Genomic DNA, 18,734 nt, shown 5'->3' on the forward strand with positions numbered 1-18,734 from the left:
TTAGAACTTTTATAGGTACATATTTGCTTAATAATATAGGGTATAATATAGGTTGGTTGCAATAACCTTGCATTTGTATATATGTACATAGTTTTTGTCGATGAAGGGGCCCTTATCACTGTTGTATCACGACGACGATTATGTATCGGCGTTCTCTGTAGTAGACTAAAGGCGAAAATTTTAATGGGAGATTCTAGGGGCTAAAATAAAACGAAAATCAAGAATACTAATTTGTTGATTGAGGCTTCGTTTAAAAGTTATTAACATTTAAAGTTGCGCCTGTAGAACGGCAACCTGCACACAGCTGCGTGCGCGCGATACTGGTTCTCACTCAGAATGAGAAACTCTACTTACTGACGTATCGACAGTCTTACAGAGAACCACTATCGTGCGCGCGCAGCTGTACGCAGATTGCCTATGTATAGGCGCAACTTTAAATGTTAATAACTTTTCAACGAAGCCTCAATCAACAAGTTGGTATTCTTAATTTTCGTCTTATTTTGGCCCTTAGAATCGCTCATGTAAATTTTTTCCAGGGATGGCCGAACACCCTGTATATAATATACTGTTTAGTTTTTCAAGTATCGACTATGAAGTATTTCTAACGAATCCTGTAACAATGTAGTGGCTCATAAGAAACAATTTGGGAACTTCGAAACATCGTTACGTTCCTGATTGAAATGGATTATGAACTATAGTTTATTCGAAAGTTCGTCCAGTCCGCGCAATGTGAACCACGCCGACATGTCCAAGTACGACGTAAACGTACGTTGTACGTTAGTGATGTTATGAACAGTGTACATTAATTGCTTGTATACATTTTCATGTAACGCATTGTGAAATGATTTCAAATAATTCTGAACAGTAGAAAGTTCAAAGATGCGCAACACATGCAAACTCTTACGAGCACGGAGTCTTTGAAATTTGTTGGTTACGAAGAAGGTTAAGCCGTTTGTCAAGCTTAGAAAAATACGAATCTTGCATGGACTGCGGAGAGGTATAAAATGTCTTTTCTACGCGGATCTGCGAATTTCGTCTGGTGCACGACTAGTGTTCTTGGCAAGGGTGCGACTGGTGCAGTTTTTCAAGGTGTAAATAAAAGTAATGGAGAACCCGTCGCAGTTAAAACTTTCAATCAGCTGAGTCATATGCGCCCGCACGATGTACAAATGCGAGAATTTGAAGTTCTTAAGAAAGTAAATCATGAAAATATTGTTCAATTATTGGCAATCGAAGAGGAACAAGATTGTCGTGGTACTGTGATTGTTATGGAACTATGCACAGGAGGCAGTCTTTTCAACATTCTGGATGATCCAGAAAACACTTACGGACTAGCAGAAAGCGAATTTCTGTTGGTCTTAGAACATTTAACAGCTGGAATGAAACATTTACGTGATAATAATTTAGTACATCGAGATTTAAAGCCAGGTGTGAGAATAAATAATTCAGTAATGTAATTTTTTTTTTTTAAATCATTTATTTTATAGATATTTTGTCGTATAATGATACATTGAAATTTCATTCATAGGCAATATAATGAAATTTATTGCTGATGACGGTAGTACAATTTATAAGCTCACTGACTTTGGCGCTGCTAGAGAGTTACAAGAAGATCAGCAATTTGTATCTCTTTATGGTACTGAAGAATACTTGCATCCAGATATATATGAACGTGCAGTTTTACGTAAACCGGTTGGAAAGACATTTGGAGCAACTGTAGATTTGTGGTCTATAGGTGTAACGTTGTATCATGTTGCTACAGGAAATTTACCGTTTAGACCATTTGGCGGGCGTAGAAATAAAGATACAATGTTTTATATTACTACAAATAAAGCCTCTGGTGTCATATCGGGTGTACAGACCTCAGAAAATGGACCTATAAATTGGGGCAGAGAATTGCCACTAAACTGTCAATTAAGCGTTGGTTTAAAAATAATTGTAACTCCATTATTAGCCGGCTTGCTAGAAGTTGATCCCCAGAAAATATGGAGCTTCGAAAGATTTTTTACTGAAGTTACAGACACTCTTTCCAAAAAACGTATACATATATTTAATGTACACAAAGGCAGCTTGATAAAAGTTTTCTTGCATCCTGAAGAAAAATTGACAGCACTTCAATTACATGTTCAAAATCAAACTGATATCGCTCCACATGCTCAGATATTCCTCTTTGGAGATGCATTTTTAACAAACATTGTCGAAGAGTCCACTCCTGGGAGAGGTTACCCAAACACATCCGAAGACAAACCATTGATGGTGTTTTCCAAGGAAAATAATAATGTCATTTTGCCAGTGGATTCAGAATTACCTAAATTTCCAGTATTTGCAAACTTGGTATCGGTAGAAAATGATGCGACTCAAGCAAAGGTAGCTTGTTCTGTTGGATATGTGTGTAAAAGAAGAATTGATAAATTGGTGTTGTGTAGCAAGTTGTCCCAAGATGCAATAGAGGCTTTTAGCGGACTTGTTTCAATGGAACTTACAAGATTGTTAGAGAAATGCCAGCATTGCAAGGAATTCACGAAAGCTGTAGAAGATACAGCAATAGCAGTGGAAAGAAGTGAAAATCTTGCGCGGCAAATTTCCAGGAAATTAGGCAATCAAAATAGTTTAGAAATAAAAAATTGGAAAAAGGAGCTAGATTTAAAGAGTAAAGAACTTCTAACTGAATTAGCGCCCGCGGTAGTACAGCTTCATCAGAGGTATAAAATATGCATCATACGCTTAACATTTACTTTTTTAACTTCTTCTATAGTTAAGAGTTGTATTTGTTATTTTAAATATAGGTATGTAAAAGAAGGCAGTTTACGTGGCGAATGGGACAATATTATTCGTGGATTGTGGTGTCCATGGGCCAATAAAGCAACGCAAAAAGCAGCAACTTTGGTCGATCGTTTACGAGATGGTTGGCAACATTTATTAAGAGACAGAGCTACACGCAGTCTCACGTATAACGATGAGCAATTCCATGTTTTAGAACGAATAAAGGTATTTTAAACAAAGCATATGTAACGTAATATGCACCTATGAAAATAATATATTTGTTAATTTTGCCATTTGTTTTTAGGTTACAGAAACGGGTCAAAGAATAAAGAATCTTCTTGAAACGTTTTGTACACCATCGATGATAAGTCGATCCGAATGTGTTGCCGATTGGTACAAAATGGCGCAAACAGTCTTCTTACAAACTCAAATTTTAGATAAGGATGTAGGCAATTACGAACATATATTAGAAACATATTCATGTCGCCTATCGTACGAAAGTAAAGAACGATATGAAAACTTTTTACATTTAATAGACAGATTTCCAGGAAAGTTAAAAACTATTGAAAAAACTAATTTACCTGCTCAAGAAAGTACAAAAGCATGGAAAAATATTTGCGTCGCGCAAGAACGAAATGCAATGATTTTACATAGAAATGGACAGCTTATAGATCAACTTGATCGTTTGTCAACACTTGACGGTCTAGAGGATACAGACGATTCGGTATATACATCACTTTAGTAATTCATCTTTTAATTAATACCATTTTCTTTACATTTATGAGAGCAAGACTGACATCATGTACAATAAGTTTAGAGAGTGGATAATACATATAAAACATGAGTAATATAAAAAGCAATTAAGTGAATTGTTACGCTCATAACATTATCCACCGCTTTTAACAATCCCGTGTAAATTAATATTTTCCCCATGATATTCTTTTCAACTGAAAATATTTGTCGAAACAAATCGTGTAATAAAAAAAATATAAGTCATTTTTTTTTTAGCAGGCATATTACAAGTATTAATTAATTATAAAAAGTGATAATGCATATTCTGTTTGGTTGTATTTGTAATGTATATACAAAACCAATAAATGCATATTTTATATTAGTTAAAACCTGTTACGATACTCAACGTTTACTAATATCCAGAATTTATTTAATATAACGAAAAAATAAATTATTTACTATAAAAATTGTAACAAATAACTTTAGATTTTATTTTGTGGTACGTAATAATATTATGGTAGAAAAAATGGTAAATATAAAACTTTTGTTCATGTAAATATGTTCGTACAGTGAAAAAGTTATGGATCTATACAAACACCAATTTACCGTTATATAAATTATTATTTATAAAAATGATTATTTACATATCTGTGTGATTTGTATTTTTCTCTATCAAATTTGTTAATCTTTGTTTACGTTTCTGCTCCTTATGTTGTTCTTGAATAATGTGAAAATGTTTTAACAATTCGGGGAAATTAAATGCGTCCTTGAAATACGGTTTCAGACTTGATGCAGGTTTTGATATCGAGTTTGTTGTTGGAGGAATTGCCGCTAAACGTTTTTGTAAAGTTGCATATGCTTCACTTTGAGGAAGAATCATGAGAAGACCATAAAGGGCATACACTAAGGCATCATTTTCTTCTCTTTCGAGCAGTTGTAATCGTAAATCTGAAAAATGTTTTTGTATGAATTACGAACGTAAATAGGAAATAATTTAATCTACTTACAGGTAAATATTGGAGACTCAATCAACTGTACCAATTTGTCTATTTCTGTAAGAAACTCTACGGTAACTTCTATATTTTCGCTGTATTTATTTTCAGTTAAGTAATATTAAAAATATAGCGAATTGGTGTTCAGAAACATTAAATAGGAAATTGCATATACTGTAATGCATTGGATATTGGCCGACGTTCGGGGACCGAACTGGCCAAAATTGAAAGGAGATAGATTCAGGAATTCCCGCGTGTCTTTTCACTATAAAAGCCCGTCTATGATGACGAACAATTGTCACATTTAGGGCATTGTTTAGCAAATCACTATTTGCGGACGATTGCTTGTCAGTCTAGACGGGCCTTAAGTGTACAAGTTGAACAGGTACTGTTAAAAAGGATACAATGATTTAATAATATTACAAGCATGGCCATAATGTTGCGACAAAAGGCATAATGCTACAGTTGCAACAGGATTATGACACCAGGAGATGTATAAACATTTAAATAATTCGCAACTTTCCTGCAATTATGCAAAAATTTAAAAAAAAATTAAAAGTATAAAGAATATAGGAATACTTACCAGGGAGTCTAAGTCTTTAAGTTTATTTCGCAAATCAAACAGTTCTGAACTTGTTAACAATATAACGTTTAAAGTTTGTATCATTGTACATGCAAAACTTAAATTTGGTTCCTCTAGCAATATTTTTGCTAACGTTTTATAAATGTCCTCGGCACTTAATAACACGCATAATTCTCTAATAATAAAAGCTCCTCTTTCCTCTAACAAGTGTCTGTCGGTTGAAAAAAGTCTTAATAAATTCACAATAAATTTTGTGAAGTACTTGTTTTGAATCTTTGCATTCGAGTCTGTGGTAGCTGCTTCGGGAGATTTCGAACTAATTATTTCAGCCATTACGACTAACGTTTGTTGAACAACTTCGTCGGAATTATCGCTTAAAGACTTCATCAGAATCGGAAATAAATTTTCGATATGGTTAAACATTTTGTGCGGTATGTTTGTGAATAGATGGTGAATCCATTTTAGAACAGCAACTTTTGTTTGTACCGACATGTACATTAAATGTTTAGTCAGCACTTCAACAACGCTAGATAAATCTACACTCTCTGCTAAGGAACAATTATGACTGGCATCTAAAAATAATCGATGTAATATTATTTTTTAAACAAGCATACGCTATTTATAAATACTCTGAACAGATATAATATACCTTGTCGGACTTGTACACTATTTTCGGAGGCATTATTTACAAGTTGCGTATTTTCCATTGTTACCAATTTCATTAAGTTTATGTTTACTTGTGTTGCAGTTTCTTTAATAGATTTCCTAGTATCTCCATCGTATGCTAAACAAGGTAAAACTGCTATAAGAATACCAGACATATAAGGAAGCATAAGGGGCCCTGATAACTGCACAAATTCCTTGATCCATGTAATTGCTGTTAATTGTAATAATTCGTCTGTACTTTGTGCATGCGCAATTAAGATATTTATCATTCCAGGGAAGTCAACCCTTCCAGGATTAGCCTTTATACTGCGTAAAAATTCACCAAGAACTGTGTCTGTAACTTTTTTTATTTCTGGTGTTGGATCTTCTAATATTCTAAATAAACCGTCAAGAATTTCAGGTAAAAATATGATAAAATCCATGCTAGGAACAGCATCTAAGACAGACACCCAAGCAATTACAAATTGTTTACCAAATGAATTTTTGGTATAAATACGATCTCGTAATAATGGCATAAATCCAACTAAATTGAACAGGCCACTCTCTGTTACAATATCCTGAAATTATACTTCTGAGAAATACCTTCATTATGCAATTTCTTTGGTGCTCTATAAAGATTAATTACCTTCATGAGTCTGTCGAGTAATTCGGTAGCATTTTTTACACTTTGCTCTGAATCGCATGCTAATTTACTGAGTGCTGCAAAAATATCTGTAAATTGTGGCAATACAGCACCCCTCGCCACTTTGACCACATTATACAAACTTTCACAGGCATAATATCTTACATGTAAGTCAGAATCACTGAAACATGCTAGAATAGGGTGAATTAAATCTTCTATATATTGACCAGTGTCTTTTCCCAGACCAAGCGCTATTGCTGCCAAGCCTATCAAACCACCCTTTCTTGTGTGTGGATTTTGCGAAGTGGCCAGATCTTGACCCAGTACTCTTAAAAGCCGTTTAATTTGAACGGTATTATTATGTGCGGCAAACTCTTTTACCATTCTAAAACAAAATGTAAACAACAAATAACGGTAAAATTATTGCAGGTGAACGAGAGTGAAGGCATCAATAAACAAGATATATAACCTTACTTTTCTATTTCCAAAGCAGCTGCTTTTCGTTTCTCGTAAAGTTTATCATTAAGAGAACGTACACAAGCAGCACTGAGTGGCGCATAATCTCTTTCCGACATTATTTTTTATTGTCACGTTTTAAAGGTAAAAAAAAAACAATATATCGAAACCCAATGACACTGACAGTTAACGAACACACCTGAATTTATCACGTCAGCTTGTGGCGCATGGGCGCATCTATTAAATATCCAAAGATAAGCACAGATAAAGTATAAAATAGACCTGATATCGAATGATGGAACGTGCCACTTTATTCAGGGGCGAGGGGGCTCTACAGAGTTTGATTCGGTATTTCGGTCTGATAACTAAATTTTTCTATCATTTCGAATGCCGTTGCTTTTTACTTTCTCGTCCTTTACAGTTATACATATGTAGAATAATTAGCCCATTAACATACAACATTCTGTTACAAGAAATAGAAATATTGTTATCGGTTAAAATTTGTTCCCATCTTCGGTTTCTGCATTTCTTGATGTTTTGAGATTCCTGTTTTGTTTTATATTTCAGGAGTGGTTTACCGGAAGATCATGAAACTTGGTACGGGGTCTCTTGGGATCCGCGGACCACAGATTGAGAACCACTGGTCTAAGGTACAAAAAAAATGAAACGAATGTTTCGCTTTATTTTCTGTCTTCGATCGCTTTTCGAGAGGATAATAAAATAGAGGCAATAACAAGTCCGTATTCACGCACGGTATTTATTTTAACATTCAACTGACAACAATATATATATGTACAGCTTTACGTATACGTAATATCGGTGTATATACTCATTGTAATTTCTTATTTATTTTATTGCGCAAGCTACATCGACGTTTGGCTACCTGGTACGATGTATCGTTAATAAAATTTCGTTAATAACGCGAATCATTTTTGGGAACTAGTGTTACAGCCTACACCTCTCGTGTCTGTTCGAATACACAACCTTCTTATTTCACATTTAATTGCATCTTAAGTATGGATGGACACACGATTCCGTACATATGTATCGAACTCGATAGGTTATAGAAAAGAAAACGAACAGAAGCAACGGAAACCAATATCGAATAGTTTCGCTATAAAGATCGATATTTCATTTATCATTTTATTGTTGACTGTGCACCTAACAGTACTTTAATGATATATTTCATTGACACCGTACATTCGCCTTACTGATACCGACGAGAAGTAACACTATCTGCTGAACCCTCACAGAAACGTGAACAAATTCTAAATTACACGAGTCACAGTGCAAGTGTACAATTATATAATAATTTTAGTCGCAAATGAAGAGAAAAACAAAGTACGAAAGTAACAATTCCTGATTATTATCAAGAACAAATAAACATCAATTAATGTTCGTATCATTTACAATATGTCCTCCACTAGCAACATATGTAATTGATCTTAAATATGTATAACCTTAAAATCTTAAATCGATAATATCAAATAAGTAAGTAACGTGATCGTACAATTTTGGTCGCAAATATAGAAGCTTCTACGTAATTGTATTCCAAAATCAAAGTGTTACTATCGACTCTGACTTTACGTATACAAGTCGGTTTATACGGAAATCTTAATATCGAATTAATTGCGTAAATCGAGGACTTATTGTACTTGATTCTTTTAGATTACACTGGTCAACCGCTGCTGTATGGAATATTGGCTCTAGATTTTCTAAAACTTAAACTAAAAGTAGACATTTTCTAAACTTATGTAAACATTCTGAGTTAACAAGAGCATAGAATGTAAAATCATTGTTTAAAATTTGTTGACCAGTGTTATCCGAGCCAATCGATGACAGTAAACGTTGCATATAACTTATTGAGATATCGAAAAACGAAAATCCATCCCAGCGGATTATTGTCTGATATATTCGTATATTTCGTATTAGACGTAACGCGTACGAAACATACATATTATTGTGAAAGAAACATTTGTACTATTCATCGTAAAGGAGATTCTTCATGTTATACGCGGCAGGTTCTTATCTCCCAGTTATTGTCAGTTTATAGATTAAAAGACACTTCAACAATTATTTACAGCTCATCTACTATATACGAATAATCATAATATGCGAGTATAAGTAAATTACTAATCGATTAGGAGCAACATAATTATTGTCGGGTCGATCGTTTTGAGTCGATAACGGGATCTTAACAATTATTATTATTAACGATTGTGTATATATATATATATATATATATATATGTATATATATGTATATAGTATTATAATTTCGTATTAAATCACCCTTACGTTATTATAGTTTAGCACCTTCTTGATAAACAAAGAAACGGGTCTATGTGAGTGGTGTTGTCTTATTACCAACAGAATGTGCATGACTATAAATTTCTCGTTCTTATCGATAACCGATAGGACCCTATCATTGATATTACGAGTGAGTTCTACGGTTCCTTCTCGTCCAAGTTTTGGTTAGATTTTTTTTCTTTAGATATGACAGATTTGTGATCAACAATTTGTTAGAAAGTGGTAAGACCATACCCAAAAGCGCGCATACAAAATAGAGAGATCCGGGAGTACAAATAGACGTGATCCGAGCGCATCTCGCTACTTCTCTAGTTTCCGCTATTTAAACATTTCTTTTATCGAAGGAATAGATACGTATATACCCTTCACGCGACTCGCCAATTTTAACGACAAGCATCAATAATTGTTTTTTTTTCTTCTTTTTTTTTAACACTTACAATGAATTTCCATTTGTCAGCATCGATTTTTAAACAGACGTACGTTAAACAACTTCTTTTTTTCGTTTTTTTTTGTTAGAACGATTTATTGTGTAAAGTTTCTCTAAAAAATATCCTATCTTACACCGCGCGATACAAATATCGTATTAAAAAACGTAAATTACAACTTAACGTATAAAATATATTTATATTACATATATTATACACTTAACGTACGAAAATATCAGAACGAAATGCTCTCTATTCCTTCGATTCGATGCGCCAGCTCTCGATTACCATAGGCCTCGGTGAATGTGCAAGAAGTGCAGTGCAAACGTTGATCTTATTGTCGAATTCCTCGTTAATTAATTCCAATGAATTGATTCTTTTTTTTTTTTTTTATTATTATTGTCGCGTTTACTCGATCCCCGAGCACTTAAGAAATTTCTTATTCGCCTTATAGATTAGATACGCTCGTCTACGAAACCGACGAGCAGACGCTATTAATTTCCAAATAAATTTACACGTTTGATATATCGTTTTTTTTGATATGCGTTCGTCTCATCTTTCCCTTCGATCGCCAGCGTGTATTACATTCGACACGACGAATCTACCGATCGTGTGCTTGATCAATTCTCTCTGCCAATCGAGTGCTTTTTCGTGACACGATCACTCGATACCGGAAACAGTTCGCGCGGTTTTCCATCGAACTTGAATTCGAACCAATTTTTTTTCCACTATCGTTTACAAAGAACAAAGTTTCGTCAAACAAGTAATCGGTGAAACGTTAGAAGTCTGCTAAATACTAAAACCCTTGAAAAAGGGATCTTGATATGATTCACGACCGGTTGTGATCGTTAAAAATTTTTTTACAGAAATTTGTACCAATCGAAAGCGTCCGGAGAATCAATCAACGAAGTAGCACAGTGTCTTACCAGATCGAAAATAAATATAACGATTCGGGAACGTCCTTTTTTTTTTCTCACGCCCATTGGACGGCTCCTACGCTAAATCTTATACGTATCTCACATTATCTGCGATCGCTAAGCGGTAAAAGTGTCTCGTTTCTAATTTTAACGTTATCCTATTTTATTTTTTTTTTTTCTTACGATTCGCGATCTGTCGCAACGTTTTACGAACACGCATTGCAAATGCTAAGATGACGCGTTACGCGTTAAATAGTTTATACGTACACGATACATCTAGCGTTCGATATGCAAAACAAATTTTCCTTCGTTACCTGTTCTTCACTGGACTATCTTGTGAAACTTAAATAATTTTATATTTTTCTCTTTCAGATATATAAAATTTCTTTATACAATGCAGTCGAAACGAAAATAAAATCAGAGAGTGGTATTCGACGAACTCGAGATGTACCGTATACATTCACGCAAGCGAAGAAACTGCAAGTTTAACTTGAAAACACACATAATGCATTTTCGTATAGATAGAACTTCCAATTTCTTATTTATTTCTATCCGTCTCGTTCGTTCCTGCACGTTTCATTGGGAGTTATTTAATTCGCCGGAAACGCATGTAAACGTTCAACGTCTCCGTTTACGATCTTCTTTAGTTAATATTGACATATGTACGCGTCGTCAAATGATTCAGAGACTCGTGAAGCAGCAGAAAATCACTCATAAAACTGAAAAGCAATCGGTAACCTCTCACTTTCTCTAAAATGTATTTTCTATTTAAAAAATAATCATTTACGAACGAATTTGGCAATGCTACGATGAAACTGTATATCGAATAAACGTCTCGAGGGTAATTGACCTGATGTATCATTGCAGCATCCAACAAAAGCGAAGTAATGAGCGTCGAGTGTCGGATTTAAACCCCAATGAAAAGTCTAGTCGCGTTCGAATTGAACGCCTGATATCGAATAAAAAGAAAAATGCTGTTCGGTCTGTGAACCACTTAAACACATATTATTACGACGTGATCGACGATGACCATTCCTAGGTGAGATCATCGTCGTCGTCGTCGCTGGGACCGCCGGTCGGGCAACAGAGTCCCTCCGAGCCATCGCTTCTTATACAAAATAATAAAGTCTCGGCGGGTGTAACTTCGTGGGGCACGATGCCGTGAAATTCTTTTAAATCGGCCGCTGGGAACCAGGCTTTCTCGTTATCCTCGATTATCAGTATTCCAAACAGTCTAAACAATGGGTACAAAATTTAAAAAATTAAAGAAATTCTGTTAGCCGCGATGCAATGGCTTTGCCAAACAAAAAGGAGTTTACTGCTTCTCATAAAATTCTGTCACGTTAAATATTGTAAAAATATTGTTCCAACTTGTACACACACAGGGGACGACCTAACAATATGATGTTGCATTTTTACAACACGAAAAGAAGAGAAGTTTTTACCTGCAGATAGCAACGGTTGGGATCCAAAGAACGGATGCAAGAATGAGAACACCGATGAGAACCAAGGACCACGTTGGCCATTCCTGTCTCTCCGTGACGCCCTTGCTGGCGATCCAAGCTGGATAACCACTTCCGTCGACTATGATCTCCACGACAGAGGCAATTAAAATACTCAGCATAGCCAGCGGGCTGAGATACTTCCAACAAATTAGCCAATAAAGGCCTGGACGGTTGCCAGTCATCAGTTCGATATCATCGGCGAATCTGAGAACCAAAATGATAACGAGGATCGAATTAATCGCGACGATTGTCCCAGGAATTGTCAGATTTTGTACGATATTAAAAATGTACCTCTTCAGACCGTACACGTACGATACCGCGATGCACTCGAAGAAGGCGATGATCAGCAGAGGAAAGTTTCCGCTGAAGTTGTCGAACAGCACGAAGACGTAGCTACCAGCACCGTGAGCGAACGCCATCGATATAGCGCAACAGAGCAAACAAATTCCGCCTAATTTGCAAATGGAAAAAGTACCGATTAACAAAAATTTAATTACCGTTCATAATTCACCGGACATTTTGATAAAATCCACGCAATACGGGTTACCATTTATAACGAAACGATCAAATAAGCGTTAATTCGTTTTAGTGTCCGGTGTTTTATGGAGCGTATTGTAACCCCGCTGACCTGTGAGTATTTCTTTTCGCAAGTTCGGGAACAGTTTCATGTCCACGATACTCGTAACAACGCCCTCGAGGGTACCGAATTGGGAATCGATGCCCAACGTGAACAACATAAGGAAGAACAGTATGGACCAGAATTGAGCTCCGGGAAATTGATTGATTGCTTCCGTGAATATAATGAACGCCAAGCCTGTCCCCGACGCTGACTGCAATCCAATCGTGAAAAATAAGGTTCGTAAAATAAATACGTGGGACGATCTACGATGCATTTGTAAAACAAATTACTTACGTTGTCCAATTCTTTTTCGAGATCGCATTCAGGCAGCTCTGGCATGATTAAATTGTCCAACGTTCCGTTTCCTGTCGTGACGTTCAGAAGCGTACCACTGGCTGGTATTTCCATCGGTATTTTGTCCAAGTGTCCGAAAATGTTGATGAGCGTGGCGTTCCTGTCCGACAGGCACTGTTCGTAGACCATGGTGGCTTTAAATCCTGCAAACGACGTTTAAATATTTGTACGACGATTTGATTGAGAAGAGAACTCGAGATAGAGGGAGGAATAATTACCGATGATAGAGAATACGACTATCCCCGCGAACATCGAAGTGAAGCAGTTTGTGAAACTGACCATGATAGCGTCTCTGTAACAGTTGTTGTTTACGGGGTTGTATGAGGAGAACGCTATCAGACCACCGAATGCCAGACCGAGGGAAAAAAATATTTGTGTGCCCGCTTCCAACCACACCACTGGATCCGTTAATTTCCACCACTGAATGAATCATGGTATTATTACGGGAAAGTTATTTTATTGTACAGGGCTTTCCAACGAGAGCAAATCGACCAACTCAGGATTCATCAATGTTAACTGGGATGTACAGTCTAATTTATGCGCCAGAGTCGTCGAAAATATCAAATTAAATCGTAGTGGTCGTTTAACACTAAAAGTGCAGTCTAAAATCCTAAAATTGTTTACGAGACCAATACTTTGATTTTAGGCAATTGTAAACTACACAACTTAAAAGTTGTAGTAGTTACTTTTGCGACCACATTAAAATTTATTTTCCTTAACATTTCAACTTGAGAATTAATTGTTTCAGTTCCACTGTTAAAAGTTCTGTCACCCATATATGGTCAATAGTTAAATACCATCTTTTGCAGTATTCATTTGATTTAAATTTAAAGTTCTATCGATATCGTTGGAAAATCCTGAACGAAAGCTCGCGTTAGCGAAGCAAGCCGTACCTTTGGAGTGAACAGATGACGTAGACCGTCGGACATTCCCTTCAAAGTGACGCCGCGGAAGAAGAAAATGATCAGAACGATATACGGAAATGTGGCAGTCACGTACACGACCTATAAACGACATTTAAATTTACAAAGCTGATTAAGAATTGAGTCGAAGATTGAGTCTTGATGCAATCGTAAAAACGTGCAATGAACAATGAACGCGTTAATGGAATACCTTCCCTGAAGACGCGATTCCCTTGATCATGCACATGTAAACGAGAATCCACGCGATCACCAGTGCCAAGGCAATCTTCCAATTGAACGCTTCTGGAGTATCGATGTCTTTGGAGATCATCAATGTTGTTCGATACCAGAAGTATTGAGTGGGACTACTGACCTGCAAAACGAGCGCCATTCGCGGTGTAATCGTTCTTATTAACCCTTAATCACGCCAGTCAGCAGTTATATTTCTCTTTATAATTTCGAAGCAATTTGATTTACCAAATTCAGTCGATCGAGTTAATTTTTAAATTTGTAAGCGAACTAGTTTAATTTTTATACTATCGTAGAAAGGAGGAATATCAGTATTTTTACAGTAAAAAAAAATTACGATGATAATTTTGTTGAATTATCGATCTTACCACGCACTCTGGCTCTGACGAATACGATCCATTTTGAAAGTATACGTTGGGGCACTCTGCCCACGGTAGCTGCGATTGAAAACTCTAGAAACGATAGTTATTTAGTACGTTCGATGTATGACGAATACAAAATGACGATAAATAATCTGACTACTCACTTGAACGAAGTAAAAGAGGCACCAAGCGATAATAGTGTTGTAATATAGAGCTACGTTGAAGGAAACTACGGCACTACTTAGTCCTATACCACCCATATATGGAGAAACCTTCGACAGAAATTGTTTGTAAAAATGTTCGTAAGTTTGCTTCTACAATGTTGTATACGTTGTGCAACATTTACCTGATTCCACACACCGATAGCACCCTTTCGTAATCTCTGGCCAATTGCCAGTTCCAAATAAAATATGGGAATACCCTCGATTGCCAGCATCACGAAGTACGGAATTAAAAATGCACCTGTTCTCGAAGTCATATAAAATTCAAATATAGTTATTTCTTCCACAATGTTGATTTTGTATTAATATATTAGTATGTGATATTTTGGAAAGCATTTACAAATTTATATAAAATTATATAATATTACGGTGTTTTAAAAAATACTGTGTATTTCAAAATTTTTATTTAATGGACGATATTAAGTACGACGATCTGTCTTTGTCTTCGGTCATTGTTCTGAAAGGAATTCTTCTGTAATACTATACTGGTTTCTTGGACGAACAAAAGAACATTGCTTATTCTTGTTTGACTACACTAAATCTATATTATACTCTGACTGAATGATAGTTCAAATTATAGAACTATATTTTCGGTTCCAATAAAAATAAACAAAGTACACAATTAATTAGAATCTCCTATTAAAATTTTTCTCAGGCAAGAATTACCAAAATTGCGCAATATTTTCTGAGACTTCCCAATACACGAATAAAATTGTTAACATTAATTTCACTTCTGTTTCAGATTCCTTCCGGTAAACGTGCAAACCTACCTCCGCCATTCTTTTGAGCAAGATATGGAAATCTCCACACATTTCCCAGGCCCACGGCGTATCCGACGGTCGCCAATAGAAAAGTAAGCTTACTGTCCCAATTTTCCCGTTCGTCCTCCCCTGCTTCCGGTCGGAAAATTGTTTTCCCTTCGTCACTGCCGAGCTTACTAGTCTCACCCCCGTTTCCCGTTTTCTTCTGGAATAGAACGCAATATCCGGTACCAAGCAGTTTCTTTGTAAATTACGTGTACTCGCGCTACAATGAATTTCTGTCTTTCGACCAAGTTGAGTTATAAAGGATACGTTAACAGAATTAGAAGTAGAAGCTTCAGCTTTTAAAATTACTTCGAAAAGATCAGTGTAAAATTAGTGTGAAGTTATGATAGTCCAAACATTGTTAACGTTTAAGTATCCTGGTACTTATGGCAGCGTGCATACTTTTCTAAATTTTTCATATAAATTTTGAGATACGGAAAAAAGGCAAAATTTACGATTTAATTATAACTCGATTCGATTTCGTAAAATTTAAACTTGAAGGATAATTAAATTATACCGGATTAAGCTTTTTCGATCGATAAATTTTAGTAAATTTACCTTCATGTTAGGACTAGAGTCTTCAAAGGCTGCGTTCGTGGCACCATAATTGACAGTGGTGACATTCTTCCTGCTCTCCGCCACCAGTCTGCCCCTCATTTCTTTCATTTCGAGTTTGTCCACGCTTTTTTGGGGCTTTAAGTCGCGAGAGCTTTGCCGGCGGACGAGATGGGCTGTATTCGCCATTCTTAGTTTCTATCGTACTACCACGGTTATTGTTTTCTTCGCGAGGATCAAACGGAATTACCACACGCGCCTATGGACTCCATCCTGCAGGGAAACGTTCTTGTCGCGATTATCCATCGTTGTAATCGTGGTAAAATGTATGATTTTAACAAGGAAATCTTGCAATCGATAGATTTCGTCAAAACTAGCTACGAAGTTTAGGTGAATAGGTGACATTTTCATTTTTTTATTTAAAGCAACGCTTATTCAAACAATTATTGAAACGTTTTAACAAAACATCAACATTGTATTTATTATTTTTAACTGGGGCGTACGATAAATTGCAAACCATTTAACGACTCGAGACCAGAGAAGGTAATTAAATAATACGAGCCCCCTATAAACGACCTTTTAATATATGGAGTAATTAAGTTTCAAACTGACGTACCCGTTTCGTTGCATACTTAAATCGCATTAAATCACAGTTGCGTATAATGAGAGTTGAAATTAGTTCGATCGTGTGGGCAGGAAACTAAATTTCAGCACTTCGCTTTTATAACATTTTCGTCTATTTACTCGTTTCCATAAAAGTTACGTGAAAGAAAAGAAAAACAAAGCTTCCAAAAATTAATTTTTAAAGAAACGATCTTTATTTTATTTCTATTCTCAGTTTCCGTTATCAGGCTCTTTTCTTACTCTGATAAAACACTTCGAGATATCAGAATCACAGCTTTAAGCTCAGTTGCATGCAATCGGTACGTTACACTCGTAACTCCTACCCCTTTCACGTGCGCAGTGACTGAAGTTTTCTCCATTTAGAAAATGAATTAGAGAACGGATTTACTATGATCCGTAATTGGAACTTTACAATTTTTAATAAATAGTATCGTTACAAAATTCTTTCTTTTTTATAGCAGACGTATACATTTAAGCAACGAATTATTCAAAATAAATACGATTTCGAGGAATTTATCGAAAAATGTACAGAATCTTAATACGCGAGAATTCGTAATATATAGACTGCGGATCTTCATGCAAATTCACATTTTTATTAATAGAATTAATGAAACGGAAGCTTCGCAGAGGGCTGTCTCAACCCCTAAATATAATTCGTATCTTACTTTAAGTATTTCTTATATTTCTGCATATTAAATGCATTCTGTAGTTTTTTGAGGATTAAAATTTCCCATAAACGCATAAACATCCGCAGTCTGGTAATAAACAATCGGTGATAAAGCACTGTTGAACACTCGACAGAAACGTTTTCACAATTTTGCTCAAAGGACGCGACACCGACGCTTTTTTTCGTCGATAGAACAGGAAGGCGAGCGAGATGTTTGCATTTCGGCTTTACTACGGCCCTGACCTCGTATTTGAGATTTCTCGAGAGCAAATCACGGAATCGTACGCTATTCTGCAAACGTGATCGTGTCATCGTGTTGGATTCCAAGAGAACTTACAACACTTTATTTTCTTAAGAAAACTCGTACGACTTGTGTGTTAGGTCGACCAAGTATTAGACTCTTTTTGTAGATTCTTCAATATTGCAAGATTTTATATACTATTGCTGGGGATAGGTAGAGGGACGATGGTCAAGGCGAGGTTCAGGACGAGTAAGGATTAGAAATCGTGATTAGGATGTGGTCATCCAACAATCGAGACTGTTTACTTACGTTGTAAACCATCTAATTACCGAACATTGTACCGATTTCATGAATGAAACATTGTTCGATAACGAAACACACGTTACGAGAATTTCTATCTGCACGCAACGTCTGCGCTGAAATTTAAACGACCGGTGAACGTCGATTCAATATCGGATGAAACATGTTGGGCGGCAATTTAACACGAGCGACGTGCACTGTACTAGTTTTCCCATTGACGTCACAGGTGCACCAACGAAACGACTAGTTTTCATTTTACGTGGCTCTCACGAGGAAACGAAACGTCACAAAAAAGGATATCTCGCGAACGCGTACGGAATTTTGCTCTTTGAATTATTTTTCGAGGAGATCCGACGTTGTTGCGCCCGATGGGTTCCGGGGGAATTCAAACAACGAAGTCAAAGTGACATCGTTCGCGCCAAACGTTCGCGAATGAAAACGATGTCAAGTGATTTTCGTACGAACGTAGAATCGAGCTTGGATGTGGAAGAAGACGGATTTATTTTTTTTTTGTCACGAAGTATCGTCGCGAATTCGCCACTGACCTGCTGGGATGAGACGAAGAAACACGCGAGGGCCCTCCTTATGGTACGAGGAGCAGTTATCTACTGTGGCACCCTCTACTAGGATGAAAACTTTTGAAATCACGATATCTGACGGAATCAATAGCGGGCGCCGGCGCCCCAATGCCTCCGTGTCCTACAGACCGGAATATGCGTGAACCATTTTTGTCGAGAGATTGGTCGATGATCCGCGAATCGAGCGCAGGGAACTATGGAAAATAACTTATACCGTTCCAATAATACCATACCCCCGATCCAGGGGTGGGAAAACACGAATATAATAATACAATCGCGTGTCTTA

At 36.3% G+C, this 18,734-nt stretch overlaps 3 protein-coding genes across 4 annotated transcripts; 1 reads left to right on the plus strand and 2 right to left on the minus strand.

Annotated features, from left to right (window-relative positions):
* Nucleotides 1–581: 581 nt before the first annotated feature.
* Nucleotides 582–6,121, plus strand: LOC122396699 (inhibitor of nuclear factor kappa-B kinase subunit epsilon). 2 transcript variants are annotated; one of them, XM_043395315.1, is made up of 8 exons: nt 582–1,428; nt 1,529–2,702; nt 2,787–2,988; nt 3,068–3,487; nt 4,280–4,504; nt 4,599–4,872; nt 5,819–5,940; nt 6,011–6,121. In XM_043395315.1, the coding sequence occupies exons 1-5, from the start codon at nt 1,005–1,007 to the stop codon at nt 4,283–4,285; spliced, it is 2,226 nt and encodes a 741-aa protein (XP_043251250.1). In that variant the 5' UTR covers nt 582–1,004; the 3' UTR covers nt 4,286–4,504; nt 4,599–4,872; nt 5,819–5,940; nt 6,011–6,121. The 2 variants fall into 2 exon arrangements, with proteins under 2 accessions (XP_043251250.1, XP_043251249.1); XM_043395314.1 differs by lacking the exons at nt 4,280–4,504; nt 4,599–4,872; nt 5,819–5,940; nt 6,011–6,121 and having other exon boundaries at nt 3,068–3,772.
* LOC122396701 (protein VAC14 homolog) lies at nt 4,107–7,020 on the minus strand. Its single transcript, XM_043395318.1, has 7 exons — nt 6,833–7,020; nt 6,362–6,743; nt 5,738–6,293; nt 5,071–5,618; nt 4,892–5,010; nt 4,503–4,582; nt 4,107–4,443 (listed from the first exon to the last, which is right to left on the minus strand). The coding sequence occupies exons 1-7, from the start codon at nt 6,931–6,933 to the stop codon at nt 4,136–4,138; spliced, it is 2,094 nt and encodes a 697-aa protein (XP_043251253.1). The 5' UTR covers nt 6,934–7,020; the 3' UTR covers nt 4,107–4,135.
* A 2,804-nt stretch (nt 7,021–9,824) lies between these two features.
* On the minus strand, nt 9,825–18,469 carry LOC122396700 (sodium-dependent neutral amino acid transporter B(0)AT3). Its single transcript, XM_043395316.1, has 14 exons — nt 18,416–18,469; nt 16,042–16,311; nt 15,448–15,643; nt 14,803–14,918; nt 14,621–14,728; nt 14,463–14,546; nt 14,057–14,218; nt 13,837–13,947; nt 13,162–13,363; nt 12,884–13,086; nt 12,599–12,800; nt 12,262–12,421; nt 11,911–12,174; nt 9,825–11,699 (listed from the first exon to the last, which is right to left on the minus strand). The coding sequence occupies exons 2-14, from the start codon at nt 16,225–16,227 to the stop codon at nt 11,501–11,503; spliced, it is 2,193 nt and encodes a 730-aa protein (XP_043251251.1). The 5' UTR covers nt 16,228–16,311; nt 18,416–18,469; the 3' UTR covers nt 9,825–11,500.
* Between the last annotated feature and the right edge of the window lie 265 nt (nt 18,470–18,734).

Source organism: Colletes gigas, unplaced genomic scaffold (genome assembly GCF_013123115.1).
Source record: "Colletes gigas isolate AHSC1104 unplaced genomic scaffold, ASM1312311v1 Colletes_gigas_Sc00008, whole genome shotgun sequence".
NCBI lineage: Eukaryota > Metazoa > Arthropoda > Insecta > Hymenoptera > Colletidae > Colletes > Colletes gigas.